This window comes from Symphodus melops (genome assembly GCF_947650265.1).
Source record: "Symphodus melops genome assembly, chromosome: 23".
Taxonomy (NCBI): Eukaryota; Metazoa; Chordata; class Actinopteri; order Labriformes; family Labridae; genus Symphodus; species Symphodus melops.
In genome coordinates this window covers 3,551,081-3,578,580 of record NC_136713.1, presented here as the reverse complement: position 1 = coordinate 3,578,580, position 27,500 = coordinate 3,551,081, and the positions used below count along the sequence as shown (strand labels likewise).

The 27,500-nt window shown below is 51.1% G+C and overlaps 7 protein-coding genes across 8 annotated transcripts in view; 4 read left to right on the top strand and 3 right to left on the bottom strand.

The window, feature by feature from the left end:
* The window catches only part of cd247 (CD247 molecule), a 4,003-nt gene extending 297 nt beyond the window's left edge, over positions 1 to 3,706 (bottom strand). Inside the window, exons 1-8 of the mRNA XM_079335822.1 lie at positions 3,379 to 3,706; positions 1,458 to 1,555; positions 1,337 to 1,381; positions 1,173 to 1,214; positions 870 to 902; positions 699 to 752; positions 578 to 607; positions 1 to 469 (exon numbers count right to left, since the gene is read on the bottom strand). The exon at positions 1 to 469 is cut by the window's left edge and continues 297 nt beyond it. Coding sequence (XP_079191948.1) covers positions 404 to 469; positions 578 to 607; positions 699 to 752; positions 870 to 902; positions 1,173 to 1,214; positions 1,337 to 1,381; positions 1,458 to 1,555; positions 3,379 to 3,439 — 429 coding nt within the window. The 5' untranslated portion in view covers positions 3,440 to 3,706 and the 3' untranslated portion in view covers positions 1 to 403. The remainder of the gene's footprint in view (positions 470 to 577; positions 608 to 698; positions 753 to 869; positions 903 to 1,172; positions 1,215 to 1,336; positions 1,382 to 1,457; positions 1,556 to 3,378) is intronic.
* Positions 3,707 to 3,775: 69 nt separating this feature from the next.
* On the bottom strand, positions 3,776 to 6,014 carry creg1 (cellular repressor of E1A-stimulated genes 1). The gene is made up of 4 exons (XM_079335821.1): positions 5,537 to 6,014; positions 4,705 to 4,824; positions 4,491 to 4,604; positions 3,776 to 4,381 (listed from the first exon to the last, which is right to left on the bottom strand). The coding sequence occupies exons 1-4, from the start codon at positions 5,897 to 5,899 to the stop codon at positions 4,295 to 4,297; spliced, it is 684 nt and encodes a 227-aa protein (XP_079191947.1). The 5' UTR covers positions 5,900 to 6,014; the 3' UTR covers positions 3,776 to 4,294.
* A 680-nt stretch (positions 6,015 to 6,694) lies between these two features.
* On the bottom strand, positions 6,695 to 10,172 carry setdb2 (SET domain bifurcated histone lysine methyltransferase 2). The gene is made up of 12 exons (XM_079336447.1): positions 9,818 to 10,172; positions 9,364 to 9,477; positions 9,190 to 9,285; positions 8,914 to 9,059; positions 8,570 to 8,836; positions 8,153 to 8,481; positions 7,901 to 8,070; positions 7,592 to 7,824; positions 7,470 to 7,511; positions 7,311 to 7,436; positions 7,088 to 7,176; positions 6,695 to 7,015 (listed from the first exon to the last, which is right to left on the bottom strand). Exons 1-12 carry the CDS (start codon positions 9,855 to 9,857, stop codon positions 6,856 to 6,858), a joined length of 1,812 nt encoding a protein of 603 aa, XP_079192573.1. The 5' UTR covers positions 9,858 to 10,172; the 3' UTR covers positions 6,695 to 6,855.
* LOC306818739 (uncharacterized protein) lies at positions 9,493 to 13,301 on the top strand. 2 transcript variants are annotated; one of them, XM_079336448.1, is made up of 9 exons: positions 9,493 to 9,671; positions 11,007 to 11,198; positions 11,285 to 11,407; positions 11,494 to 11,726; positions 11,806 to 11,943; positions 12,171 to 12,358; positions 12,489 to 12,568; positions 12,638 to 12,721; positions 12,810 to 13,301. In XM_079336448.1, the coding sequence occupies exons 1-9, from the start codon at positions 9,650 to 9,652 to the stop codon at positions 12,953 to 12,955; spliced, it is 1,206 nt and encodes a 401-aa protein (XP_079192574.1). In that variant the 5' UTR covers positions 9,493 to 9,649; the 3' UTR covers positions 12,956 to 13,301. The 2 variants fall into 2 exon arrangements, with proteins under 2 accessions (XP_079192574.1, XP_079192575.1); XM_079336449.1 differs by lacking the exon at positions 9,493 to 9,671 and adding an exon at positions 10,256 to 10,762.
* A 254-nt stretch (positions 13,302 to 13,555) lies between these two features.
* On the top strand, positions 13,556 to 19,046 carry LOC306818807 (uncharacterized protein). The gene is made up of 17 exons (XM_079336526.1): positions 13,556 to 13,720; positions 13,956 to 14,164; positions 14,240 to 14,264; positions 14,339 to 14,452; positions 14,531 to 14,671; positions 14,744 to 14,832; positions 15,234 to 15,354; positions 15,428 to 15,973; positions 16,517 to 16,586; positions 16,668 to 16,813; positions 16,926 to 17,089; positions 17,163 to 17,187; positions 17,259 to 17,372; positions 17,554 to 17,700; positions 17,811 to 17,929; positions 18,020 to 18,140; positions 18,212 to 19,046. Exons 1-17 carry the CDS (start codon positions 13,633 to 13,635, stop codon positions 18,814 to 18,816), a joined length of 2,844 nt encoding a protein of 947 aa, XP_079192652.1. The 5' UTR covers positions 13,556 to 13,632; the 3' UTR covers positions 18,817 to 19,046.
* A 1,090-nt stretch (positions 19,047 to 20,136) lies between these two features.
* On the top strand, positions 20,137 to 24,318 carry LOC306818631 (coagulation factor X-like). The gene is made up of 9 exons (XM_079336310.1): positions 20,137 to 20,284; positions 21,112 to 21,272; positions 21,547 to 21,571; positions 21,743 to 21,856; positions 22,157 to 22,288; positions 22,499 to 22,752; positions 22,874 to 22,991; positions 23,082 to 23,269; positions 23,552 to 24,318. The coding sequence occupies exons 1-9, from the start codon at positions 20,221 to 20,223 to the stop codon at positions 23,972 to 23,974; spliced, it is 1,479 nt and encodes a 492-aa protein (XP_079192436.1). The 5' UTR covers positions 20,137 to 20,220; the 3' UTR covers positions 23,975 to 24,318.
* Positions 24,319 to 25,527: 1,209 nt separating this feature from the next.
* Positions 25,528 to 27,500, top strand: part of prozb (protein Z, vitamin K-dependent plasma glycoprotein b) — a gene marked incomplete at its 5' end in the record, with an annotated part of 2,686 nt that continues 713 nt past the window's right edge. Inside the window, 7 exons of the mRNA XM_079336525.1 lie at positions 25,528 to 25,618; positions 26,049 to 26,209; positions 26,294 to 26,318; positions 26,475 to 26,642; positions 26,727 to 26,858; positions 26,936 to 27,232; positions 27,306 to 27,500. The exon at positions 27,306 to 27,500 is cut by the window's right edge and continues 713 nt beyond it. Coding sequence (XP_079192651.1) covers positions 25,528 to 25,618; positions 26,049 to 26,209; positions 26,294 to 26,318; positions 26,475 to 26,642; positions 26,727 to 26,858; positions 26,936 to 27,232; positions 27,306 to 27,500 — 1,069 coding nt within the window. The remainder of the gene's footprint in view (positions 25,619 to 26,048; positions 26,210 to 26,293; positions 26,319 to 26,474; positions 26,643 to 26,726; positions 26,859 to 26,935; positions 27,233 to 27,305) is intronic.

Genomic DNA, 27,500 nt, shown 5'->3' with positions numbered 1-27,500 from the left:
GAGCTGCTCTTTTAATGTCTGATATTGAATTATTTCAGGATCAAAACGTTTAAAAACGTTTTCATCCTTTTTATTCAGTTCGATGTTTGATGGTGAAACAGCGACATCCGGTGGACAAACGGTGGTATTGCAGCATGCAGAGAATAAAGACTCATAACATAATCTTAATTATAATCATAATTATTATGCCTTTTAAAGTAAAAAGGGGACGGGCCTAAAAGTGGGAGGAGCTTGTATTACAAGTTTTACGGTAAGATTTTTTTTTTATTGTTATTATTGTTTCAAGATGTTGGTTTTAAGGCATTTCCTGCAGAGGGTCAGAGGTTAACTGTTCAGATTCATTAGGTCATGTTTGCTTTGGTTGAAAGGAGTCGTGGCTACCCGTGACGTGGCGATGGCATCATTAGCGAGCAGGAAGCGGCTGCATCTGCAGCGAGTCGTACGTGTCTCTGGTGGCCGAGCTCAGACCCTGAAGAGACAGGAAATACTTGAATGTTCCAGGCGATAGACCAGACCCACGGAGAGATAAAGTGGATGAGTGAGTGAGATGAAGACGATGAGACGGTTTGCGGCTCACCTGGTAGATCTGCTCGCTCTTCCTCTGACGCTGCACAAACACAAAACAACACAGTTTACATTCTACACTGTCAAATGCTGAAGGTCGATGGAAGGTCAATGAAACGTGTGGAAGAAGTCACCTCTCTCTTCATGGGGAGCTCCTTGTACTCTCCGTCCGTCCGAGGCTTCAGAGGCTGAACATTCAAAAACAGACGTTACAGAGACACAATGCATGCTGGGAGATAATCCTGTGAACAACAACATGTTGACACGTCTAATCTGTGACTTCAAAATAAGAGCGTGTTTGTTACCATGTAGTCAGATTCATCCGCCATCCTGCGGTTCTAAAAAAAAAAACACAACGAGAAGCATTTCACCAATCAGCTGCTTCCATTTTTATGACATCACCAAACGTTACCACCAAGGTCCTTCAGGGTCCCCTCAAAGGTCCTTCAGGGTCTGTCCTCTAAAGGGGACTCTTTGAACCTGTTCTAAGTTCTCCTGTAGGTCCGGTTCTTCTCAGTGGACTTCAGTATTTGGGGGTTCTGGAGTCTGTTTTGGAGACTTTGTGGTTCTAAAAACCAGGATGAGTTTTAAATGGGGGTCAGACTCACTCTGGCTCTCTCAGCGTCTCCTCTTCCTCCGGAGTCCCGCCCCTTCAGATCCAGAACGCCACGTTACATGAAAAAGAGCGAGGAGAGAGAAGAAGAAGAAGAGGACATGAAACGACATCATTAAACACGCCACGCGATCGGTCACATGACGGGGAGAGACTCACGCTGAACATGGCGTCTTGGCTCGACTTGAGTTTGTCTCTGAAGAACTGAAACAGAAACAGAGTGCGGGTTAAAAAGGGGAGCGCTCCTTTAACGAGGCGTGTCGAGGTTCACGGCGCCCACCTTCTCCCTGATGAACATCCCCGTGATGAGCAGTCCGTACAGGCCCAGGAACCCGTCCAGGATGTAACACAGCTCAGGGTCATACAGGTTCATCGCCTCTGTCAAAGGTCAAAGGTCACACATACTCTCAGCTCTCTGTGTCTCTAATGCAGGTAGTCACATGATGATTGACAGGGAGACAGGCAGAGGAGGGCGGGACTTCAGGGTTGAGGGTTTAGTCATCACACACGCCACACTTCCTGTTTGAGGACGACAACCTGAGCGGGCTTTTAGGCCCCGAGTGCTGACTGCAGGTATCTCATGAAGGCGCCTTCAGGTAAGACTCAGGGTTAAACGACCACGGCTGACAGGAAGTCTCTACATTAACGCATCTTCAAAATAAAAGCTCAAAGATGCGCGCTTTAGAGCCACATGTATGTGAGGTTAACGTTACACCTTCTGTCCGCCGCCGCCGGCGCCATCCCCACACACACACACTCATTAGAAAGATGGACGTTACAGATTAAAGTCAGAGGAGAGATAGAGAGCGAACACACACGCAGCAGGAAACCCGTGTGTGTGTGTGTGTGTGTGTGTGTGTGGTCAGGCTGGTTGAGGCACGCTCTGGTTATCTAACATGCTCATCTGCTTTTATAAAAGCTCTCTGATCCTGAACATAAATTACTTTTTTGACTTAATTTGGAGCCACAGTGAGACGAGGAGAAGAAACAGCTTCAGTGTGTGTGTGACCAACACACACTCTGTGAGCTCACAGTGTGTGTGTTGGTCTCAGTGTGTGTGTGTGTGTTGGTCACACACACACACTGAGACACTCTGAAGAGGTGAAACACAGAAAGGTTTCTTTGACTTCCTGGAGTGAGCGACGTGTTGCTGCTGCTGACTGATGATGATCAACATGTTGCTGGAAAATAAACTCGTCAACGTTGCAGAGAACTTTTTAATGACGTCGTGTTCGTTGCGCCCGTTTGTTTCCATGGCAACGAGACCTGAAAGGGAGAATCTGAAACCTTGAAACTGTTTTTATATACTTCTCTACGAACCACAGCACAACGCTACTTCCTGTCTGTGTGTGTGTGTGTGTGTGTGTGTGTGTGTGTGTGTGTGTGTGTCTCTCTCTCACTTTCATGTCAGGTTCATATTTTGTGTCTTTTTTGGCGACTTTAAACGTTTTCAGTTAAAAACTCGCCGCGTGCTGAACGACCTCATCAAACCCTCCACTCTCCCCTTGTGATGTCACAGCGGGAGGTTAAAAAAGACTGCCGTGTCCTCGGGGGAGAGCTCGACGGCATCGTGTGGTCGACAGCTTCAATCCAAAGGTTCCCCTCTCTGAACTCTTCAGCGGGACTGCTCCATCAGCTCGGGATCAATAAAGCATCAATCGATCGATCAGGTCGATCTCACTCTCAGGTCGTTGCTGTCTTTGTCTCTGTCTGTTTTTAAATAAAGGTTCACTGAATAAAACACCTCACCTGCTCATTGAATCACTTGAATTTCCCTCGGGATCAATAAAGTATCTATCATCTATCAGCTCTGTGTGAACTGTTCATCATTAGAAACCACAGAAGAAGAAGAAGAAGAGAGCGACATGAACACGGAGCAGCTTCAACATGGCGCCCGGAAACAAACCTCCATCTTTGTCACTTTACAGTGTTCAGAAAACAAACCGACTCTATTATTCATCTGTTTGTCTTTAAAGACACTTTTAATAATAATAATAATAATAATAATAATAATAATAATAATAAAAACTGTTGTCGTTTACCGTCGATCCTCTAAGAGACAAACTAGTGAAAATAAGAGGTTTTAGTTTAGCCTTTGTCCAATCAGAGAGGAGCATCGTTAACCTGCTGAAGTCCTCCAGGCGTGTGTGTGTGTGTGTGTGTGTGTGTGTGTGTGTGTGTGTGTGTGTGTTGCTTCTTACCGGCAGGCTGACACACGGCGGACAGCACCAGCACGCCGCAGGTCCACGCCATCAGCTCCATCGCTCGCCGTTAACCGAACTCTCTGACAGCTGGAGAACTCAGACGCTTCTTCTTCTGCTGTCGACTTCAAGTGGAACAGGAAGTGGTGAGAGGAGCTGCTGCTGCTGAGACAGGTGACACACATCTCCTCAAACCACACACACACACACACAGACAGACAGACAGACACACACACACACACACACACAGAGACACACACACACACAGAGACACACACACACTCACAGACACACACACACACACACACAGAGACACACACACACTTCTCGTCCTCAGGTGGCGTGACGATACTAGTGTTAAAATGTGACGTCATTAAATGAAGACTGAATCTCAAACTAAATATTTTAAAGCACAAACTTTATTTTAAAAATCACACGTTGATAAACATTCTCACAGCAGCGTTTACAAAATATTACAAATCTGTGAATTAGAGCAAAAACATCATTATTGATTGTAACCCTGTTCTCTCTCTCTCTCTCTCTCTCTCTCTCTCTCTCTCTCTCTCTCTCTCTCTCTCTCTCTCTCTCCTGAGGTTTGGCGTTGTCGGGAGTCTGACGTCACAAAACAAACAATAAAGAAAAGGAAACGTACTTTCAAAATAAAGCTCGTTTCCTGTTGGAGTAAATATGTGAAAACATAAAGAGGCACTTTGAGTTGAACCCTCTGGAGGATAATGAGCGGCTCCCTCTGCTGGTGAAACTCAAACACTGCACTCAAACACATTTATACTGAAACCTGAGTCTGTTATTGTTTTAAAGGAAGCTCACATCTTATAACTCTAAAAACAAAACACTAAACATGTTGTCATTTTGTAGTCCACTTATTGAAGAACTACAAGAACCAGCAGTCTGACAGTCAGTGGTGCTTCCTGTGTGGATCTGCCTGGAAGTATTCTTCCGGAGTGACGGTCTTCACCCCTCCAAAATAATCCAACACCCACACCTGAAGCACACAGCAGGAAACATGTCACAGAGACGTCTGCCTTCTGATTGGCCGATGACACTCACGTGTCGACCAATCAGAGCGCTCAAACACAGCAAATCCCACGTACCTGTGTGATGTTGAACTTGGCGAAGAACCAGTCGTGATCAGACGGCCAGTCGATCATCTCCGGGTGTCGACTGAACAGAGCCTTCTTAGCAAACGCCGCCTCCGTCCCGTTCACCTGGACGGCAGAGAGGGGAGTCATGTGACTGCTCACCTGGATACACAGGTGTGTGTGTGTGTGTGTGTGTGTGTGTGTGTGTGTGTGTGTGTGTGTGTACCTCCATCACAGACCCAGACAGGATGATGTGAGCGCAGAGAGGACTCTGAGGGTCAAAGCCCTGCTGCCTGCAGAAATCAGTCTGAGCCAGAGACATGGAGAGAGACGCCTGAGGGTTCACCTACACACACACACACACACACACACACACACACACACACACACACACACACACACACACACACACACACACACACACACACACACACACACACACACACACACACACACACACACACACACACACACACACACACACACACACACACATCAGATCCTCCTCGCCAACCTTTCACTCTGTTTGTGTCACGCTCATCACGAGCTGCTCTCCGGTCACATGACCTCCAATCATGTGACTTCAGCTCCAAAAACAGCTGAGTCACTGTGAGGGAACCTGCTGAGTCATGCTGCATGTTTGATAACGGTTTATCTGACTTCAGATCAGTGACAGTGTGTTAAACAGACTCAGACCTTCATGTGACAAACAAGTGAAAGTCTTCTATAATCACATGATGATGACGCTCCCTCTGATTGGTTCAAGTTCAAGTTCACAAGAAGAAGAAGAAGACATGTTTACACCATAGACTGTAAAAATACACTGATGCAGACTGAAATAACATATACATGTATGGACTGAACAGCATCTGAACTCTGACCCCGACAGACACTTTCAAAATAAAGCTTGAATAACCAGAGCAGATTAAACAACCCAGATGTCACTAAATGACACCTGACCCTAATTCTCTGTGTCTGTGTGTGTGTGTGTGTGTGTGTGTGTGTGTGTGTGTGTGTGTGTGTGTGTGTGTGTGTGTGTGTGTGTGTGTGTGTGTCACCTCCAGGTCCTGCACGGAGACCTCCATGCGGGTCAGGTACATGTAGGGGACCCCGGAGCTGGATCCCTCTGGTCCGTCGCTGACCGAGAACACGTTGGAGAACGGCTGCCCCACCACCGGCTTGTGGGTGGAGATGGTGGCCATGGAGGTCCAGTCCACCTGGTGGGCGACGAATCGGGCGACCCTGGCCACCTGGTCGTGTGGGGGGATCCGGACCCTGCAGCAGGAGGCCGGGAGAGAGACCCCGAGGAGGCCGAGGAGGAGCACACAGAGAGGCCGCAGGAGAGCGCTCATGGTCGGGCTCGGACGGACAGTCGGTGAAACGAACCGGAGGAAGAGGAAGATATATAAACAAGCGCACATCCGGTCTGGGTTTTCAAAGTAAAGGCGTAGGCAGTCAAGGCAGGAAGTCCTCTTCAACTTCTTCCTTCAAAATAAAAGCTGCGGTAACGTTCACGCGCTCTTACAGTTTAGTACTCGTGAGTTAACAGAAATGTAATTATCATTTTATTAATCAGATTAACTCAGTGTTCAGTCACTGCTGACACTGCTAACTACGGAGGCTCAGAGGTCCAATACGCGGGTCATTTTAATGATTAGTGATCCTCTAACCCCATCACTGTGACCTCTGACCCCCATCACAGTGACCTCTGACCCCCATCACAGTGACCTCTGACCCCATCACAGTGACCTCTGACCCCATCACAGTGACCTCTGACCCCATCACAGTGACCTCTGACCCCCATCACAGTGACCTCTGACCCGTAGTTTAGGGTTCTCATGTGTTGGTGTTCTTATTTCATGTTGAATCTAAAACTTTTAAAAAGAGGTGAACTCTGAAAGTCATGATGTCATCAAAGTGAAGGATTCTGGGAGCTTCCTATATTTAACCCCTCCTGGTTATTAGGATATTTGATAGATAGATAGATACTTTATTGATCCCGAGGGAAATTCAAGCTTCATATTTCACCACATAGATCAGCTTTTTGTACTTTCACCAGGACAGACCCACGCCACCAACCCCCGCGCCGTCACATTGTTATGACATCACCGAGTGGACATGAGCTCGCCTTTCTTAAGTCCTATCTGAAGTCTCCTAACACCTTTCCTTGAGTCCTTTATGAACTCTGCAGCTTAACGGCGTGACCTTTCCCCGTGGTTCAGGTGAAGACGAGAGCCAATCAGAACGCAGCCTGAGGGTCAAAGTTGAGGTCACAGGAGAGAAGCAGGAGAGCGCTCGCTGTGCTTTAACCGTTTTTATTTCAGTGTTTCAGAACAAAGACAGGTGTGTGTGTTTCAGAGAGGAGGAGGAGGAGGAGTCACTGAGCTTCACCCTGAAGCTCACACATCTCACACAGGTTCTCCTCCACCGTGAAACCTCCTCGACAGCCGGCAGCGCCGCACAGACAAGGCACCTCCCGATCGCCGTCTGCGTCCGAGGAGTAATCCCAGGTGAGCTCGGAGCCCGCCGTCACCGCCCTGAGGAGACAGACAGAGTCAGAGCAGCCGGACGCCACAAGAGAGAGACGGGCAAAGAAAGACGGCGGTCACCTGCTGGTGAAGAAGGCGATGAGCGGGTAGGCGGGGTCGTGCGAGTCGGTGAAGACGTTCTGGATGAACATGTTGGGCTGGCAGCTGTGCTGTGGAGTCACAGTGACATCACGTCATTGGTCAAAACAGCTGTCAATCATGTCTCTGGTTTTAAATACCAGATATGCAATCTCCCATCTGTTAACATGGAGGGGGCGGAGCTTATGACAGATGTTTTTCTTACGTTGAAGAAGCGGCTCACGTTTCCCTCCTTGCTGGCGTCCAGGAAGTTCACGTTCTCCACCTTCATCGCTCTCTTCAGACTCCTCCCACTCTTCGTCTCCAAACCGTTCACGCCGTCGACCTTCTCAGGACTGTCTGTTTTCATGGTCACCGTCTTCTCCTGTGCTGTGGGCGGGGCCTGTGGCGCTCCAATCGGCAGCGTCTGGAGAGATTTGTTTTTCTCTTCATTAACATCTTAAATAACGTGTCATCGTTCACACGTGGTCATCGGGGTCAGGGTACCTCCTTTCTGTCCTGCGGCGCCGTGCCAGGGGGGTCAGCGGGCCTCTGGATCACCGGGACATGAAGGGAAAGCGAGGTCGGCGTGGGCTCCACCAGATGGCTCCGCCCCTCGAGCACAGGCGGGGCCAGCCACTCGGTAACTACCTCCACCTCGTCGTCAGAGGGGAGGTCTGCTCTCGTCAGCTTCGGAGGGGGGGGCTCGACGGGGGTGTGGACCCGTCGCAGGATCACACCTGAGGGACACAAGTTGCCATGGTAACCAAACATTTCACTTCACGTGAAGAATCCCAAACACCGGCGGCGTCTCACCTGCGTATATGCACACGAACGTGCCTCGGTCCAGGTCGTCACGGCAACGTACTCCCCAACCTCGCCCCTCCGTCTGGAAGACCTGCAGCCGGACTCTGATCCCCCTCTGGACCAGCCGGTTCTGACAGCGAGCGCGGTCACAACCGCACCACGGGCCGCACTCGTACACGCTGCGAGAGAGACGCCCGAGGATTTAAAGACACGCACGCTCGCACGCACGCACGCACATGACAACATGTCCGAGTGTCTCACCCTGACGGGACAGGATCCTCCAGCCTGTTGTGACAGTAACCGGGTCCCTCTGTCGTCATGGCGACACAGGCGCAGCGCTGGGCGGAGCTGCAGCCGTCCGTGCAGTCGCAGCAGGCCTTGAACATCGTGGCGCCGCGGCTCAGGAAGCAGCCGTGAGGCCAGCGCTCCTTCCTGTAACGGAACTCGGCCGGCCGGGCTCCGCCCTCTCCCAAACACAGCTCCACAGGTGTAGGCTCCGCCCCCCGGCTCAGATCCACTTCAGGCCGCCGTTGGCCCCCCGATGGAGGAGTGTCCAGCTGGACGGAGGGGTTAAAGGTGAAGAAGTCGACCTGCAGGAGAGCACACAGACAACGTCTAAAGGTCACGCCTGAAGGTCACACCTGAAGGTCAGACCTGAAGGTGAAACGTCACACTGACCTGCAGGAGGTCGTAGCTCTCTGTGGCCAACAGGAAGCGCATCACGTCGTCGTGGTTACGCAGGCTCTGCCCACACGGCGTTTTGTAGAGCACGTCCCAGTTCAACCCGTCCTCAGGGTTCACGGGCTCCTCCACGCCACCTTTACATGATGTCAGCGGCATGGCGTTCAGCCTCTTAAAGCCGCAGAGCAGAGGAACCTTCAAGGGGTTCTGACCCCAGAACATAGGCACGGAGTGAGGCATGCTGGGTAAACTGGACAGACAGGCCTGAAGGGAGGAGATAAAGTGATGACGTTATAACGTGTGTGTGTGTGTGTGTGTGTGTGTGTGTGTGTGTGTGCTACCTTGCAGCAGGTGTGCGGTTCATACTGCACATTGATGGGGGTCAGAGGAGGTAACAACTCGTCAACGCCTGAAGAGGGCGCCGCTGAGCTGAGCGGCCCGCTGCAGGGGGAGAGGGGGGGGGAGGACTCAGCTGGGAGGAGCTCACCTGGACAGGAAGACACGCCCACATTCAGTGAGGAGGGTTCAGGTACTTCGCTGAGAGGCGAGCTCTGAACTTACTGAAGTCAAGAACAGGACTACTGATGTTGTTGCTATGACAACGGGTCTGCGTTCACCTGAGCCGATGACCACCTGAACCACGGAGGAGTCCCGAGAGGGGGCGGGGACAGAGCCGCCCAGAACCTGGAGCAGCTTCAGCGCCTGAACGTACTCTGATCGACACACAACACACTAACCATCAGGTTTGTTACCATGACAACAGAAACGCAAATCCTGGAAACAGGTCCAACCTCGATCTGAGGCCGAGCTCTTCTTCAGGACGCTCTTCAGCTGGTCCAGGTACTCAAAGACTCCGGAGAAAACATGGTCCACGTCCTGCGAGGCCCAGAACCTCCTGGCCCGATCTGAAACACACAAACTGAACCTGCTCAGGTGGATCAACGTGGGACCACATCAAGACTCTGCAGGCACATTCACCTTTAAACTCTGAGAAGACCAGAACCTTTAAGACCCCACCAAGACCTCGTCAGACCTGCTCCTGACTCACCTGGACCAGATCTACCTGGAGCTTGACTAATGGAGGATTTCTTTAAACCAGGTCTGTTCTTGTTAAATCCTTTGGGGAGACCAGTCAGGACCATGTAGACTGGCTTACAGAGACTCTACAGACCTGTGTGTGTGTGTGTGTGTGTTCGTAGTCTCCACTAACTAATCATTGAATAAAGTTAAAGTTCAGACTCTTACCAACGTCTCGTGGATCAGGGAGATCAGGTGAGTCCTCCATCCTGACCTGAGACTCGGGACCGAGCTAGCCGGCTAGTTAGCCCTCCTAGCACAGCAGAACTTTCTGTAAGCAGTTTGACCCGGTCTCTGTAAGTTCCGGTTCATGAATCAGTCAATGGTTTGGGTCAACTGATCCTTTTTTAACTAAATATAAATATCTGATCAAAACATGAAAGTATTCTGCCGCCATTCACACTCACGCATGCGCCTTTCATTTGTTGTGTTTACTTTTTACCCTCGAAGGCCACCGTAATGTAGTGGGATCAGCTGCCCTGATCTCACTCTCACAGGAAAGACATCTGCTTCTTTAACAGACGGACTGTTACCAGATATTACTTTATATCTTTTAATAAGATTGGAAGTCTAATAAATGTACTACGTAATAATCTAAAACATTCGAGTTTTTTTTCTCTGAAATTTACAATAATAATTTAATGTTGAGAATCGCGCGAACAAGCCCTCGTAACTTCTTTTTAATCTTTAAAATGGTTAAATGATTACAAATAAATAAAACATTATTTTAAACTCATCAGCAGCTTGTATCTCTCTGTTTGCTTGCCGCTGTTTACCTGAAAGTCCTCACTCAGGGCAAACCTTTAACATTGTTCTACGTGGACCGCCGTACAAAACGTCACTGTAAACAAACCGGTAACCAATGGCAACATGCTACTTTAACGTTAAGATGAGTAGTAATAATGATAACACATTTTAAATGGTTTTTTTTTTTTACACTGAAATAAATCCGCGCGCACGGTCACCGTTTATGACGTGCCGGGAAGTTTACTGGTGTTAGCATACAGGCGCTAACGTTAGCCACTTCCGGTGTAGTTTTGTAACAGGGTAGTAAGGAAGTTATGCAAGATTAAAAAAACAGACGGAGCAGCAGCACGCGCGGATTCACGACAGGTGAGGAGAGTGAAGATGTTTGTATCGGACAGGTGAAACCGGCACAGATCTGAAAGGACATGTTTAAACATGTACATAACTCTGACACCTAGTGTTTAAAATGAGTACTGCAGAGAACTCTGGTCCAAACAGATCCAGACCAAGACCAGGATCTGAAGTTAGACAGAGGAGGTTTTGTGGTTTTATTTGGTTATTTTAAATATTCTATCTTGAGTCATAAATGTTCAACTCATGTCCTGGCCAGGTAAGATGTCTCAGGTGCGGCGGTCTCTGACGGAGGCGTTGTGGGCGATGTGTGCGGCCGACTCCATGTCGATGCCGGTCCACTGGTACTACGACATAGACGACATCAGGAGGGACTTTGGCGGCTGGATCTCGGGCTTCAACGCTCCCAGAAGTCGACACCCATCCAGCATCCTCAGCCTGTCCAACACGGGTGAGAGACCTCTGCAGGGAAGTCCAGGAAAGTTCTGGAAAGTCCTGGATTAGTCTTGAAATGTTTTCTGCTCTTCTTGGTTTCAGCCGGCAGCGGTCGCTCTGCCTGGTCCTCCGGCGCCAAGCGACCCGACGTGGTGGGAAACGTGATCCTCCATGACAAACTGAATCTGTGGAAGTCCTCCAACGGCACCGTACACTACCACCAAGGTCCTGACCCTGGACTGACCCTGACCCTGGACTGACCCTGACCTCATCGAGATCTGACCCTGTTGTTTTGTGTTCTGGTCCTGCAGGTCTTGGGTCCGGTGAGAACACCCTGAACGTGCTCTGTTCTCTGCGCGTGTTGCGTTCACTGGTCTCGGGACGTTTCAGTGATGTCTCTGAGCCGGAGGCTCGGGCCGCCGTGCTCTCAGACTACGTTCAGTTTCTGACCACGCCCGGCTCGCACAACGACACCTACGCCGAGTCCTCCCATCGCTCGTTCTTCTCCGACTGGCAGGACAGCAGGCCGACGTCGCCCCACGAGGTGAATGGAACGCACCCCGCAGGTCGAACGCCACCGTACTAGGAGTCTGGTTTTTATAGCTTTGTCTTTTTTTCTTCAGATTCTGAAGTTTGCAGAAAAACGCTCCCGTAAAATGATGAGCTCCTCAGCGTCCGACAGCCAGCTGGACGCCATCAGCTGCCTTCCCATGATCCTCCCTTTCATCCTGCTGTCGGCCTCAGCCAATGAGGAGCAAGCTGTGAGTAAGAACGCGAGCACCACGGTAAAACCTGCAGCTCAACCACGAGTCACCATGTTGGTAAAAGAGGGAGGAGGATTTCCCTCCAGGAGCTCCACCCACTTGTTTCAAACATGGTCACGTGATGTGGAAGGAGCACTGACGAGCTTTAACGGATGGCGGCGTCCTAGCTCCTCCCCCTTTGGAAAGCGTGTGTGTTGAGTTGATAAAGTGTGCTCTCTGCTCAGGTGTCGGCTGCAGTCGAGTTCGTGAAGCTCACTCACCCCCACCCCAAGGTGCCCGAGTACGTGTCTATCTACAGCCGGGCGCTGCACGCCGTCTTGGGCGGGGCGAGTGTCCGTCAGCAGGCGGAGCACGCTCTGAGGAGGCTGGACTCATGGGACACGTGCCAGAGCTACAGCCGCAAGGCCGCCAGGTAGGACAGGAAGTCACCTGAGAGCGTGGGCGGTCCGATCTCAGAGCCGCGCACCAATCAGAACGTAGACGTTCATGACAGGCGTTCCTGTGACCACGAGCGTCAGGTTCTTGTTGTTTTTCCGTTCCAGGTTTCCGGCGGCGTCGGTGGAGCGTCTGAAGGTCCATCAGAGCGCCGTGAACTACCTGGGCCTGGCGTGCTACACCAAAGGTCAGAATCCAGAAACACGGTAGGTGTGATGGTCACACGCCGGTGTTTTAACGTCTCTGTGACCCGCAGGTGCTCTGTCCAGCATGTTCTATCTCGCTCACGAGTTCCACGACGACCCCAGAGGAGGAATCCTGACCAACACCAACTGTGGAGGTCAGTACGGACGCCGTCTCACTTCCTGTGAATGAAAGTTTAACCAGCAGGGGGCGGAGCTTACTCAGTGTTTGATTGTGGTCCCCAGGTGAGAACTGTAACCGGGGCACGGCGCTGGGGGCCCTGCTGGGGGCGGGCGGGGCCTACAGCGGCGCCCTCATTCCACAGGAGTGGAAGGAGAAGCTGAGAGACGCTCAAGAGTTGATCCCCGACATCCTGAAGGAGCTGCAGTGAGCGCAGCGTCGCCCCCTGCTGGAGCTGCAGTGAGCGCAGCGTCGCCCCCTGCTGGAGCTGCAGTGAGCGCAGCGTCGCCCCCTGCTGGAGCTGCAGTGAGCGCAGCATCGCCCCCTGCTGGAGCGGAGGGAAACCTGTTTACAAACGCCGGAAGAACTTCTTTAATTTATGAATGAAATGCTCATCAAAGGGATTCACATCAACACACACACTGAACACACACACATACACACACACTTACACTCACACACACATACACACACACACACACACACACACACCAAACACACACACACACACACTCCTCTGATTTATGCTGTTTGACAAATAAAAAAGTGAAACACTCTTTTCTTCTTCAGTAGTGTGTTTAATGTGTGTTTGTAGAGTGTGTGTGTGTGTGTGTGTGTGTGTGCGTGTGTGTGCAGAGTGTGTTTGTAGTGAGTGTGTTTGTAGTGTGTGTGTGTGCAGAGTGTGTTTGTAGTGTGTGTTTGTAGTGTGTGTGTGTGCAGAGTGTGTTTGTAGTGTGTGTGTGTGTGCAGAGTGTGTTTGTAGTGTGTGTGTGTGTGCAGAGTGTGTGCAGAGTGTGTGTGTGCAGTGTGTGTGTGTGTTGTGACAGAGGGGCCCGTTCGGTGTGTTTTCGGTCTTTCTGACCTTTGATCAGATCGTCAGAAACAAACATGGCGTCCGTCCGTAAAGGAAAGAAGACGCTGTTCCTCCTCAGACTCCTCATGGCGTGTATCCCAGCATGCACTGGGCTTCCAGGAGGTCAGTAATCACTTTGTTCTCTTCTTCTTCTTCTTGTGTTTTCATGCTGGAGATGTGACCTTCATGTTTGTCTCTCTGTGAGCAGCTCGCCGTGGTCGACATGATGACATCACGCTGGCGTTATATAAACAGGCGAGCTGTGAAACAGGCCGTGTTTACTGTTTGTGTGACATGATGTTTATGTTGGATTCGAGGTCGACACAAGCAGGCTGGAAACATCTTTATTTTCTCATAGAGCTCTATGGACTCTCTGACATCATCACGTTTCTCGTCTCTGAAGGCGTGACAGTGAGCAGACCTGAGGCCAGCGTGTTCCTGCGCCGCAGTCGTCGGGCCAACTTCCTGTTGGAGGAGCTGAAGAGAGGAAACCTGGAGCGCGAGTGTTTGGAGGAGAAATGTTCGTACGAGGAGGCGAAGGAGATCTTCGCTCTGCCCAAGCAGCTGGTCCGTCCACAGTAACGAGCTAACATTTGAACCAGTCACTTCCTGTCTCTGACTTGAGTCTGTTTGTGTGTGCAGGAAGTCTTCTGGAGGACGTACACAGGTGTGCTCTCAACATGGCGTCCTCGTCACGCCCTCAGCTTCATGTTCAGATGTATTAACCCTTCCTGTCTGCAGCCGTAGATCACTGCCAGTCCTCTCCCTGTAGAAACGGCGCCACCTGCACTCGCCACGTCGACACCTACGTCTGCAAATGTCCGCCTCGTTTCCATGGTTTCCACTGCGAGACAGGTGAGTCCACAGCAGACGCCTCGGTCTGTGCAGACCTGAGGACAACCGTTCTGACGGCGTCTCTTTGAACACGTGCAGCTCGTCGGACCTCCAGAGGCTGTCGCTATAGAAACGGAGGATGTGAACATTTCTGCAGAGAGCTTCCGGATCGTTCTCCCTTCTGTTTCTGCGCTCGAGGCTACAGCCTGGACCGGGACAACAGCTCCTGTGTCCCTGAAGGTCGGCCCTCAGCACGTTGTGTGACACACAGCACACGCATGTCTGACCTGCCTTTCTCTCCTCACTGTGCAGACGCTGTTCCCTGTGGACGACCTCAGATACACTTCGCCCCCCGAGTCGTCAACGGGAACGTCTGTCCTAAAGGACACTGTCCATGGCAGGTAAGACGTCCCACGTCTCAGGACTAAAAACCATCTCCATACATCCGTCCCTCATGACCTCTCTCTCTCCCTCGCCCTCTCTCTCGCCCCTCTCTCTCGCCTTCTCTCGCCCTCCCTCTCTCTCTCTCTCGCCCTCTCTCTCGCCCTCTCTCTCTCGCCCCTCTCTCTCGCCCCCTCTCTCTCTCTTTCTCTCTCTCGCCCTCTCTCTCGCCCTCTCTCTCTCGCCCCCTCTCTCTTCCTCTTTCTCTCTCTCGCCCCTCTCTCTCGCCCCCTCTCTCTCTTGCCCCTCTCTCTCCCTCTTTCTCTCTCTTGCCCCTCTCTCTCTCTCGCCCTCTCTCTCGCCCTCTCTCTCTCGCCCCTCTCTCTCGCCCCCTCTCTCTCTCGCCCCCTCTCTCTCTCAGGCTCTGCTGACAGAGAAGCACGAGTTCATCTGTGGAGCGATTGTTCTGTCCAATCAGTGGGTTCTGACGGCGGCTCACTGTGTGTGGATGAAACCAGTGAGATCGCTGCACGTCACAGTAGGTGAGTATCAGCCAGTCAGGTGACATGGCGTGTTTAACCCTTTAACGGTTCTAACCTGGCGTCCTCTGTGAAGGGGAACACGACCGGAACGTGGAGGAGCGGTCGGAGCAGAGGCGACATGTGGTCTCGGTGATCGTCCATCGCAGCTACAACCAATCCAGCGCCGACAGCGACATGGCGATGCTGAGGCTGGACCGGCCCGTCAAACTGGGACCTCACGTGGTCCCCGTCTGTCTCCCCGCCCGGAACAGCACCTTCGGACAGACGCTGGCCGCCGTCCGACAGTCCACCGTGTCCGGCTGGGGGCGCCAGTCGGAGCACGGCCTCACGTCCAGCGTCCTGCAGCGCCTGGTGCTGCCCCGGGTCCCGCTGCAGGAGTGCCGCCTGCACACGGGACTCAACATCACCCGGAACATGCTGTGCGCCGGGTTCAAGGATGGGAAGATGGACGCCTGCAAAGGAGACAGCGGAGGCCCGCTGGTGACCCGCTTCAAGAAGACGTGGTTCCTGACGGGCGTGGTGAGCTGGGGGAACGGCTGCGCCAACCAGAACATGTACGGGGTCTACGCCAGGGTCAGCAACTTCCTGGACTGGATCGATGACATCATGACAGCGGCGTGACGGCGCTGAAATAAACAATGATCAAAAACTCTGTAACTCTTTATTGGTTTTTAAAAATCAAAGTGAATAAAAATAAATAAATAAAATCAGCTTCTTCTTTCTCCTCTCGGTGCAGCTAACAGGCTAACATGCTAACAGGCTAACATACTAACAGGCTAACATGCTAACATACCAACAGGCTAACATGCTAACAGGCTAACATAACTAACAGGCTAACATGCTAACAGGCTAACATACTAACAGGCTAACATGCTAACAGGCTAACATACTAACAGGCTAACATACCAACAGGCTAACATGCTAACAGGCTAACATAACTAACAGGCTAACATGCTAACATACTAACAGGCTAACATGCTAACAGTCTAACATGCTAACAGGCTAACATACTAACAGGCTAACATACTAACAGGCTAACATGCTAACAGGCTAACATACTAACAGGCTAACATACTAACAGGCTAACATGCCAACATGCCAACAGGCTAACAGTTACAGTCTAAAGGAGCGCTGTGTAACACTGACCCCCGGTGTTTAAAAGGCGTACTGCAGTCTACCTCTGTTCAGACGGACGGAGGTTTGTTGACCTTTAAAGACTTCCTGGGTTTGACGTAAACAGATGTTTGTTTTAGGAACACGCAGGCGGGTTAGAGAGTGATCTCCCATAATGCACTCCGGGTCACATTGTGCAGACAGTCAGCGTCATGTGAAGGGGGGCGGGGGGGACTTTGTACCTTGGGGTCCACAGAGACGCTCAACGTTCTGCTTGAATCCAGCATGTGGCTGAAGATCCTCTTCACCTTCGTGCTCAACGTGTGGAGCTGCGGCGCGGCGTCAGGTGAGGAACACCATGTTTACTGATCTTTAGGGACTGAACTGAGAGCGTGCAGGATATGACCTTGCTTGTTGCCGTGGTAACAAACGGGTATTTATGTCTTTCTCTCCTGAAGTCTTTCTGGACCCGCATGGCGCCCATGGCGTGCTGGTGCGGACTCGCAGGTTTAACTCGGGCTGGTTGGAGGAGCTGCAGAGAGGAGACCTGAAGAGGGAGTGTCTGGAGGAGAAGTGTTCGTACGAGGAGGCGCGGGAGGTGTTCGAACACGACGAGATCACGGTCAGACGACTTCCTTTCACTCTGACGTTCGACTGTAAAAGATGAAAACTAAAAGCTGCTTCTGTCTCCTCAGAGAGAGTTCTGGAAGACGTACAACGGTAAGCCAACATCTCCTTCTTTCACCTGTTGACCCGTGTGATGTAATGACCTCTGACCTCTGCTCCTGTAGTCCCAGACCGGTGTCAGTCCAGTCCGTGTCTGAACGGCGGCAGCTGCTCCAACCAGGACTCGTGGTACGCCTGCTACTGTCTGCCTCAGTTCAGTGGAGTCAACTGTGAGCTGGGTGAGACATGTCCATCAGTGTCCTCCCCCGTCCGTCAGTGTCCTCCCCCGTCCCCCCGTCCGTCAGTGTCCTCCCGTCCTCGCCCGTCCGTCAGTGTCCTCCCGTCCTCGCCCGTCCGTCAGTGTCCCCCCCGTCCTCGCCCGTCCTTCTTCTGTCTCTGACTGTAAACGGGCTCTTTCAGACTCCCTGAGCGCCTCCAGCAGCTGCCTGCTGGAGAACGGAGGCTGTGAGCATTTCTGTGACCAAGACCAGGAAGGACGGCGGCTGAGCTGCTCGTGTGCTGACGGCTACTTCCTGGATGCTGATGGGCGGAGCTGCAGAGCCGAAGGTGGGAGGAGCTCCAGCAGGAAGCTGCACTGGTGAGCGGCGCTGGTCCCTGTGGGACACACATGATGCACACGTGTTTAAAATCACACACTTCTCTCCGCGTGTCTTTAGAGGCGTTAGCGTGCGGCACGCTGCCCGTCCTGCAGACACAGAACCAATCAGAGCAGCTCGACGCCCGAGCTCGCATCGTGGGAGGAACAGAGTGTCCTAAAGGTGAATGCCCCTGGCAGGTACGACGCCCTTAAAGGGACAGTCCCCCTTTTCTTGCGTGTGTGGTCTGTGACAGGTGACGTGAACGCTGCTCTGTGTGTCTCTGGAAGGTTCTGCTGGTGTCTGAAGGAAAAGGCTTCTGTGGAGGAGTGATCTTCAACCCCAGCTGGATCCTCACAGCGTCTCACTGCCTGGAGGACACGGACGCTGCGTTCCTGCAGGTGGTTGCAGGTACGAGTCCCCGGGTGTCTGAGGCAGCGTTTGGACGTGAAGCTAAGTTAACGCTGCTCTCTGTCTGTCAGGTGAGCACGACACGAAGGTGAGCGAGGGCACTGAGCAGGTCATCCAGGTGTCTGACATCATCATGCACCCAGACTACGTGAAAAGCACCGCCAACAACGACATCGCTCTCCTCCGCCTGGCGTCGCCCGTCCTCTACACCACGTACGCCGTCCCCGTCTGCATGCCCACGCGACCTCTGGCAGAGCGCGAGCTTTGGGCCGTTCACCTGCACACGGTGAGCGGCTGGGGGAGGCAGGGCGAGAACGGACCCGTCTCCACCGTCCTGCGCCGGCTGATGGTGCCGAGGATCCGGACTCAGCAGTGCGTGGAGGAGAGCGGCGTGGCGCTCACTGACAACATGTTCTGTGCGGGCTACATCGAGGGCCGCCAGGACTCGTGTAGAGGAGACAGCGGCGGGCCACTGGTGACGCAGTACAAGAAGACGGTCTTCCTGCTGGGTGTGGTCAGCTGGGGGAAGGGCTGCGCTCGACCCGGAAACTACGGCATCTACACCCGAGTGTCCAACTACTTGGACTGGATCCACAACCACACGGCGAGTCAGCAGACGACCACGAGCGAGGCCACCGACCTGAGCGCCAACCTCACGGCGAGCACTCAAAGCTGAGAAACACCTGAACGAGATCCATCGAGCACACTCACAGCGGAACAACGTGGCGCCCGACATGTAGCGTGTGGTCGGTTCAGACTGTGTGGAGCGGCGTGCATGAGACGTGAATAAAGATGGTTTCTGTTGATGATGTCATCTTCAGTTCTTCACCTGGTCGACCAGCCAATCAGCTGATTTCATTCATCAATTTAGTTTCAATAAAAACGAGTGAAACTAAACCAGACAAACACTTCACACTGTGTGTGTGTGTGTGTGTGTGTGTGTGTGCCTTTAAATCAATACATCTGTCAAACTGCAGCACAGAAAAGGTTTACTGAGCCCGTTAACAGCTGGAGGGTCAGAGGTCATGTGGGCGTGGCCTCTTCTCCTGGTGGTCCTGGTTTAGTGGACAACATGAGTCACGTGACCAACGCCCTGCTGCAGAGATGTGCGACCACGAGGAGGAGCGGGAAGTGTTCGAGGACGATAAGCAGACGGTTCTCTGGCCGACTTTCTTACTGCTGAGGACAGTTAGAGAGGACAGTTTGAGAGGACAGTTAGAGAGGACAGTTTGAGAGGACAGTTAGAGAGGACAGTTTGAGAGGACAGTTTGAGAGGACAGTTTGAGAGGACAGTTAGAGAGGACAGTTAGAGAGGACAGTTAGAGAGGACAGTTTGAGAGGACAGTTAGAGAGGACAGTTTGAGAGGACATTTAGAGAGGACAGTTTAAAAGGACAGTTTAAAAGGACAGTTAGAGAGGACAGTTAGAGAGGACAGTTTGAGAGGACAGCTGAAGAGAGGACAGTTTGAGAGGACAGTTTGAGAGGACAGTTAGAGAGGACAGTTTGAGAGGACAGTTTGAGAGGACAGTTAGAGAGGACAGTTTGAGAGGACAGTTTGAGAGGACAGTTAGAGAGGACAGTTTGAGAGGACAGCTGAAGAGAGGACAGTTTGAGAGGACAGTTAGAGAGGACAGCTGAAGAGAGGACAGTTTGAGAGGACAGTTTGAGAGGACAGCTGAAGAGAGGACAGTTTGAGAGGACAGTTTGAGAGGACAGTTAGAGAGGACAGCTGAAGAGAGGACAGTTTGAGAGGACAGTTTGAGAGGACAGCTGAAGAGAGACAGGAAGTAAATAAAAACACTCTAACCCTAAATAAAGTAGGAGCTGTTTCCACTTTTAAGAACAAGTACGAGGAAGAGACTCCAAATGTTTAAGTTCCAGCGTCTCAGCAGGAAGTGAAAAATAAGCCCCGCCCACTCTCATAGCCTGCAGTCTGAACATGAACCCCCCCCCCTCTCTGTTCATACCGGTCGTTGCCCTCTCACTCACCCCTCCTCTCTCTCTCTCTCTCCACATTCAGACTCCATTATTCCACCCAGATCACTGAGCTTTCACGGAGCTCACCATCCATCCGGCGCCATGTTGTGGTTTCAGCGGGTCACTCTCAGCCTCCTGGCGCTCTACCTGGCAGCCGTGCACGCAGGTACGTCCTCCCGAGCTGTCGGCGGTGAAGAAGAGGAGGAAGAAGGAGTTAGAGCAGGGTGGAGAAGAAGCACCAACATGAGGAGTGTGTGTGTGTGTGTGTGTGTGTGTGTGTGTGTGTGTGTGTGTGTATGTGTGTGTGTGTGTGTGTGTGTGTGTGTGTGTGCGTGTGTGTGTGTGCGTGCGTGGGGGGGGGGGGGGGCTGTTGACTGGCAGTTGTTTGTGATGTCATCAGGATTTTGACTTTTCTATTGACAGGTTTATTTTAAACTAAGAAACTAATTTGACAAACAAACCACATACTGAGCTGTGATTGGCTGGATTGTGGCGAGTTATAACTGAAACACGTCGTTTGAGAGGCAGGATAACAGCTCAGAATCAAGATGGCCGGTTTGTTTACCAAAAATAAACTGAAGTCAGGAAGCCCGATGAACATCTGTCCGTGTTCAAGTGGGGAAGGAGGAACGCTTCGTCGTGTCGGAGCGGCCAAATCAACAGACTGGATGCTGTAGATATTAATACTGAAGCAGCCTCTACCATCAGTGTGTGAATGGATGAGTTCATACTGAAGCAGCCTCTACCATCAGTGTGTGAATGGATGAGTTCATACTGCAGCAGCCTCTACCATCAGTGTGTGAATGGATGAGTTCATAATGCAGCAGCCTCTACCATCAGTGTGTGAATGGATGAGTTCATACTGCAGCAGCCTCTACCATCAGTGTGTGAATGGATGAGTTCATACTGAAGCAGCCTCTACCATCAGTGAGTGTACATTACACTTTGTGAAAGTGAAGTTTGACTTGTTGATGCTTTCTGTGTTCTCACCAGTCTTCTTGGACGGTCAGGCAGCCAATCAGGTGTTTAGTAGACGGAGACGGGCCAACAGCTTCTGGGAGGAGGTCAAACAAGGCAACATGGAGAGGGAGTGTCAGGAGGAGCGCTGCGACTGGGAGGAGGCGCGAGAGATCTTTGAAGACAAACAGAAAACTGTAAAACTTCCTGCAAGAACGAAAACTAAACTATTCTGTCAAAGCCAAACTCTACAAGCTAACGCTAGAAAATGTTAGCCGTTAGCTGTTTAAGCCAGAGTATCACAGAGTGAGTCCTAGATTAGCAGAAACGATGGGCTATAAATCACAGCAGTTTCCTGAAGGGAAAGATGATCGCCTGGATAACCTTGTTAATCCTTTTCTCTGTGACGTACAATTCAAATCTGAACTTGTCTCCAAATATTCATCATTTCCCTTCTTCTCCTTTTTGCAGGATGAATTCTGGGCTAAATATACTGGTAAGTGTTTCTGTGTTGTTGATACCTCGTCACTACCCGAGTCCTCTGAATTAGCTGTGCTGAAGTCTAAGTTTGTTATTTGGGGGTTATATCTCGTTCTGACACAACATCAGGGGATCAGCTGGTCTCAACTTAAAGTCATGTGACTAAATGAACGTGTTTATCGTGCAGACGGCGATGCTTGCGAGTCGCAGCCCTGTGCGTACGGAGGAGTTTGTAAAGATGGAATCGGCAGCTACACCTGCTTCTGCCCATCTGGGTACCAGGGCTTCAACTGTGAAATAGGTAAAGAACCCCCGTGGACCTGAGACTGAACCCTGCTACGTGGGTCTGTTCTCCATGCACATCTCAAACGTTCTTTTAAAGGATCAACTCAACCGATCCGGTGGGTTGGATCTGAACGCAGAGCGGATCTCGGTAACGGGGGGCTTCTTTAGCGTCTACGGGATAAAACAAGTCGTTTTTTATTCCATGAACTGTAAAGGCTGTAATGACCCGCTGAGCGCTCGCCTTCCTGTCGTTTTGAAATGAGTGTAGAAGTCAAACATCATGTTGTTGTTGACCGTCTTTCCTTCGACCTCGCAGTGATTCTTGAGCTCTGCGACAACAAAAATGGAGGCTGTCAACAGTTCTGCCAAGTTTACAATGGAGATGTCCAGTGCTCGTGCACCAACGGATATTACCTGGCATCAGATGGCAAGTCCTGCCACTCCAACGGTGAGAGAGTCTGGGGGGGGGGGGTCTTTACTGGACTCTGTTTAGTGTGAGTCGAATCTTTAGTTCAGAAACGACGGGACACAGAGGAGAAGAAGGCTACGTCACTCTGACTGTCTGCATTTGAGTTCCAACAGAGGAAAACAACAGGAGACACGATGGTTTCAGTGATGAGACTTTCTGAAGCACAATCTTTGACTCAAACTCTTGCAGAAACCTTCAGATGTGGGGCCATCCACACCGAAGACATCCGGACTGTTTTTAGGTACCAGCGGGAGAACGTGACAGCAGAGAATGTCACCCAGGTTGATCTGACGAACCTGAACTCGTCGACCTCTCTGAACGAAGACATCAACCAGACTTTACTAAACGTGCCGGTGATTGAGAAATATATCTCCTCTCAAATAGCCAGTATGACGCGCATCGTCGGCGGGGAGGACTGTCCGCCGGGAGAATGTCCGTGGCAGGTTCGGACTTCTTTCTTTTTGTTAATCAAACCAGACGACTTTAAGCTCTCTCTGTGGAACACCTGGAAGTCCTCTGAGACCACATGAACCCTGACAGGTTTCTTCTGCCTCTTCCTCACAGGCTCTTCTCGTGAACGAGGAAGGCGTAGGTTTCTGTGGAGGAACCATCCTCAATGAATACATCATCCTGACCGCCGCCCACTGCATGAACCAATCACGTTTCTTCAAAATCAAAGTCGGTAAGTTGGTTTTTGCAATTAAAAAAGTCCTTGACTATTATCAGTCTTTCAAAGCGAGCAAAGACTGGAACTGCTGATGTTCTGTTTCAGGTGAGTTCGACATGTTGGTGGACAGTGGTGACGAAGCCATCCACCAGGTGGAAACCATCGCCACCCACCACAGATACAGAGCAGAGACCTTTCTCAACGACATCGCCCTGGTCAAACTGGCCACGCCCATCAAGTTCACCAGGTTCATCCTGCCGGCCTGCTTACCTGAGTCTGACTTTGCAGATAAGGTGAATCTTCAAAACGCCCTCCAAATTAAGAGTTTAAAAACAATTTAAAAATATATAGTTCATGTTCTCTGGCTTCGTTGCAGATTAGCTTAGCTTAGCATGTAACCCTGACCTCCGTTCTAAAGCAAGACACTCGTTTAAATCAGACCGCACACAATATCATACCTGAAGAATGTCTTACATTTTCCTGTCTTCATGCTCAGATAAGCTCGCTTTTAATCTTCTCTTGTTACAAGCGAAGGAGCAAACAGGAAAAGCTCAGTTTCTCACCTCGTCCTGCAGGTCCTGATGAAGGAGCCGGAAGGGATGGTTAGCGGTTTTGGCCGTCTTGCTGAACGTCGGGAGCAGTCTACCATCTTGCAGCGTCTCACTGTCCCGTACGTTGATCGGCAACTCTGCATCGAATCCACACAACTGCGCATCTCTCCTCTCATGTTCTGCGCGGGCTACGACCAAGAGGCCAAGGACGCCTGCCAAGGTGACAGCGGCGGGCCACACGTCACTCGCTACCACAACACATATTTTGTCACCGGCGTCGTGAGCTGGGGGGAAGGCTGCGCTCGCAAGGGCAAATATGGAATCTACACCCAGGTGTCTAAATATATTCGCTGGATCCGTCAAGGCATCAACAAGTTCACGCCCAAAAACACAGACGGCAACCGGCTGAAGAGGCACGTCGGCCCGATCAAGAGGCTGCGTCTGTAAACTAACACATTCAATGTTTGATACTTTTAACAAACAGAAACAAGCTGTAATACCATCAATCATATTTGTTATGAGAAGAACTCGTCCGTGCCGAGGTTCCTCAGGGTTCTGTTCTCGGTCTTTGCTTAGAGCTGCACAGTTAGTGAGAAACCTGCCATGTATGAACCAAATATAACAAACAATAACATGAGCAAAATAAAGCAGCTGTTGTTCTTGTTACAAACACTTAATTTACATTTAATTCAATTTGTGAATAAAATCTGCTGTTTTTGTGTATTTCTATATGTCGACGTCAGAGTTGAGCTTTTTGTTTTACGTCATTGAAATAAAGAAATTCCAGTGAAGTACATTATTTCTGTGTGTGATTAAAACCTGAACAGGTGTGGAGTCGCCATGAAACACGAGTCAGAGATGATCTATCTGCCGTGTCGTGACGTATTCCAAACTGAAACAGGATAGAACCAATCAGAAGACGGAACAGAACGTTTGGGGAATATGGTCGATAGATTATCATAAAGATTTTAAAGGGATTGGTCAGAAATGTAATAAACGCCCCTTAGTGCTGGATGAGTCGTCGCCACAGGAAATATTAAAGGACGAATCCTGAGTGGAGTCCCCCGTTTGTCCCTGCAGGGGGCGCTGGAGTCCCCCCCCCCGTACAGTGTGTGTGGATGGAGACATGAGCTAATCACACCTATTTGGTTTTTTGAAGCAGGCTGTAAACATGTTCATGTCTGCTGTAAAAACAGGCTGTTTGAATGGGTGTGTATGTGACTTCCTGTGCTGCTGCAGCCAGCCTCTAGTGGACACTCCAGGAACTGCAGCCAGCCTCTAGTGGACACTCCAGGAACTGCAGCCAGCCTCTAGTGGACACTTCAGGTACTGCAGGATGTTACACTTTGGTATCAGCTTTGTTCATGGTTGGTCATCAGACATTTGAATAGAGTCATGATGATGGTTGCAGATGATAAACACTGAACGCTGGATTCTAAGCAGGAACATGTTTTCTCACTTGGTGGTGTCGGAGAGATTCTTGCTGCTGGGCGTCTTTCCCAGCAGTCGATGCCCCGCATCATTTTAAATGATTAATCTGATGTTTACCTAGACCAAACACACGCGAATATTGATGTTTCAGAGGTCGCAGTGTGTGGGCTGTGAGGACGGCCAGAGTCCGCTGCAGGAACACGGCGTTTCCTGACCACTGTTCTCTTTACTTTTAACTCTTCGAGGTGCAGGAGGAGATCTGAGCCGAGCGGTTCAAACTGGTTTAACCTGTAGAAAAGGTGTGTGTGGTCAGAGAGCAGCCCTAACCCTCTGTAAACCACTTTAAACATGAACCATTAGATGAGAAGCTGTTTGAACGAGAGAACATGTTTTTAAGTTTATGGTGAAAGAATCTGAACGACATCACTTCAGATTAAAATTTGTGTTTCTTCTTCTGTGAATCCTTGTGGACCTGTGGGTGTGTGTTTGTTTGTGTGAGCGTGTGTGCACATGCGTGCCTGTGTGTGTGTGTGTGTGTGTGTGTAATCAGTGTCATGGCGGTCGGCATCATGTCGGCTCGTTGTCGAGCGTCTCTTCTGTCCCTCTGCCTCCTCGGCTGCTTCCTGCGGGTCCTCGGTCAAGGTCAAGGTCAAGGTCAAGGTGAGACGCCGTGGTTCAGTTTGTTGACATGTTTCTGTCGAGTCTTTAAACGATCCAGACGTGAAACGGTTAAATCAAAGCGTCAGAAATATAAAGCAGAGTAAGAACGAAGAGTGTCGTTACTGAAGTTCATTTCATGTCACTTTGAAGAGAAAACGTTTGAACTTTAAAACCAAAAGGTGGAAAGTTTAAATATCTGCATGAATAAAAGAAGAAGAGAGTGACTGAGCTGCTCCTGACTCATGTGAGAAAAACGTCACGGAGAGTGGCGGACAGAATCACTCCCATGATTCCCTGCCAGCCTGGTGGTCATCTGCTGTCATTGTTAGGAATGAGCGCCCCCTGGTGGTGGAGTTTATTAACAGTGTCTTTAATTCCTCGATGATGGTAACAGGTTGATTATTAAACACACAAACAAACGTGTCCTCAGTGTTTCAGGCTCCGCTCAGCCACGACGTCTTCCTGCGGTCCAAACGGGCCAATCAGTTCCTGCTGGAGGAGATCCTGCAGGGGAACCTGGAGCGCGAGTGTTACGAGGAGATGTGCAACTACGAGGAGGCGCGCGAGTACTTCGAGGACGAAGACAAAACGGTCTGAGAAACATGTTTAAAAAAGATCCACGCTTCACGTGTTCACGGCGCCGTTTTAACTCTGCGTGTGTTTGTCTCTCTTCAGGTCTCCTTCTGGACCGTTTACTACGGTCAGTTCACTTCCTGCTGGTTCTCTGAAGAACATTCAGAAAGATCAGTTATCACATGACCTCACTGTGTGCTCAGTGATCGATTCATCGGGTCTGCTTCGATCGACCTGGTGAGTATATTGATCGATGTATTGATCGATTTGTGTTTCTGATCAGATGGGGACCAGTGTCAGCCCAACCCCTGCCTCCACGGGGGGAATTGCACCGACAAAGTGGGCGGGTTCACCTGCTCTTGCCCCGCCCCCCACTACGGTCAGGCCTGTGAACTGGGAGCAGTGGACGATGGAGGACGGCCCCCCTCTACGCCGCCAATCAACACAGCAGGTTTGACTCCGCCCCCTGGCCTATAAGACTCTGCGCTGTGTTCAATGTCTTCGGTCCAAACAGCGTCTCTGGTGTTTGTCTCAGAACTGTCCGAGTGTCCGACTGAAGGGCCCGCAGCGTGTCACCAGCTGTGCACGGCGTCCTACAACTCCTTCGTGTGCTCCTGCCTGCCCGGTTTTAAACTACAGACCGACAGACGCAGCTGCCTGCCCGAAGGTCCGCCCTCCACTCGCCAATCAAACATGGACGCCACACGTAGAGAACCAGGAAATAATTCAATGTCTGTGTTTTAGTTGAGAATCCGTGCGGACAGCTTCCACCAGACTTCAACAGCACTGCATCCACCTGTCGCCATGGAAACTGTCCTTGGCAGGTGAGCTCTGCTGAGCCAATCAGAGAGAGCTTCAGCGTGGCGGGGGTCAGACTGTTTGCTTTCTGTCTCCAGGTGTCCCTGTTGACCAGAGAAGGGGAGGAGCTTTGTGCTGGCGTGGTGCTGGGTCGGCGCTCCATCCTGACCGCCGCCACCTGCCTCCACCTGGAGTCTGAGCGAGGGTCCAACCTGCAGCCGTCAGACTTCCTCGTCCTTTCCGGTAACTTCCTTTTGTTCAACAAAATAAAACCCTGAAAGAGAGCGTGTGCTGATGTCACGCTCTCGTCTCCTAGGTAACAGGAAGCTGCTCGTCCCAGTCCGCGCTCTTTATGTCCACAAGCGTTTTCGTAGAAACCACCATGACAACGACCTCGCCCTCCTGGAGCTGGCCCGCCCACTGTCCTTTAGCCCCGCCCTCATCCACCTATGTCTGCCCACCAAAGACTTCTGTGAGAACATCCTGATGGATTCTGGGAGGACAGGCATCG

What these genes read in the sequence shown, in the direction of transcription:
- creg1 (XM_079335821.1), bottom strand. Translation starts at nt 5,899, where the DNA reads ATGTGCGCTTGTTTATATATCTTCCTCTTCCTCCGGTTCGTTTCACCG. An exon ending in TCTCCGTGCAGGACCTGGAG is followed by an intron (nt 4,825 to 5,536) that starts GTGACACACACA and finishes GTGTGTGTGTAG; the next exon opens with GTGAACCCTCAGGCGTCTCT. An exon ending in CCAAGTTCAACATCACACAG is followed by an intron (nt 4,382 to 4,490) that starts GTACGTGGGATT and finishes TGTGTGCTTCAG; the next exon opens with GTGTGGGTGTTGGATTATTT.
- LOC306818739 (XM_079336448.1), top strand. Translation starts at nt 9,650, where the DNA reads ATGGAGGATTTCTTTAAACCAG. An exon ending in GGAGGATTTCTTTAAACCAG is followed by an intron (nt 9,672 to 11,006) that starts GTCTGTTCTTGT and finishes TGTCCTGGCCAG; the next exon opens with GTAAGATGTCTCAGGTGCGG. An exon ending in GACCAACACCAACTGTGGAG is followed by an intron (nt 12,722 to 12,809) that starts GTCAGTACGGAC and finishes TGTGGTCCCCAG; the next exon opens with GTGAGAACTGTAACCGGGGC.
- setdb2 (XM_079336447.1), bottom strand. Translation starts at nt 9,857, where the DNA reads ATGGAGGACTCACCTGATCTCCCTGATCCACGAGACGTTG. An exon ending in AACCGCACACCTGCTGCAAG is followed by an intron (nt 8,837 to 8,913) that starts GTAGCACACACA and finishes TCCTCCCTTCAG; the next exon opens with GCCTGTCTGTCCAGTTTACC. An exon ending in AGAGCTACGACCTCCTGCAG is followed by an intron (nt 8,482 to 8,569) that starts GTCAGTGTGACG and finishes GCTCTCCTGCAG; the next exon opens with GTCGACTTCTTCACCTTTAA.
- LOC306818807 (XM_079336526.1), top strand. Translation starts at nt 13,633, where the DNA reads ATGGCGTCCGTCCGTAAAGGAAAGAAGACGCTGTTCCTCCTCAGACTC. An exon ending in CTTCTGGAGGACGTACACAG is followed by an intron (nt 14,265 to 14,338) that starts GTGTGCTCTCAA and finishes TCCTGTCTGCAG; the next exon opens with CCGTAGATCACTGCCAGTCC. An exon ending in ATCGCTGCACGTCACAGTAG is followed by an intron (nt 15,355 to 15,427) that starts GTGAGTATCAGC and finishes TCCTCTGTGAAG; the next exon opens with GGGAACACGACCGGAACGTG.
- LOC306818631 (XM_079336310.1), top strand. Translation starts at nt 20,221, where the DNA reads ATGTTGTGGTTTCAGCGGGTCACTCTCAGCCTCCTGGCGCTCTACCTG. An exon ending in CCTGGCAGCCGTGCACGCAG is followed by an intron (nt 20,285 to 21,111) that starts GTACGTCCTCCC and finishes TGTTCTCACCAG; the next exon opens with TCTTCTTGGACGGTCAGGCA. An exon ending in GGGCTTCAACTGTGAAATAG is followed by an intron (nt 21,857 to 22,156) that starts GTAAAGAACCCC and finishes TCGACCTCGCAG; the next exon opens with TGATTCTTGAGCTCTGCGAC.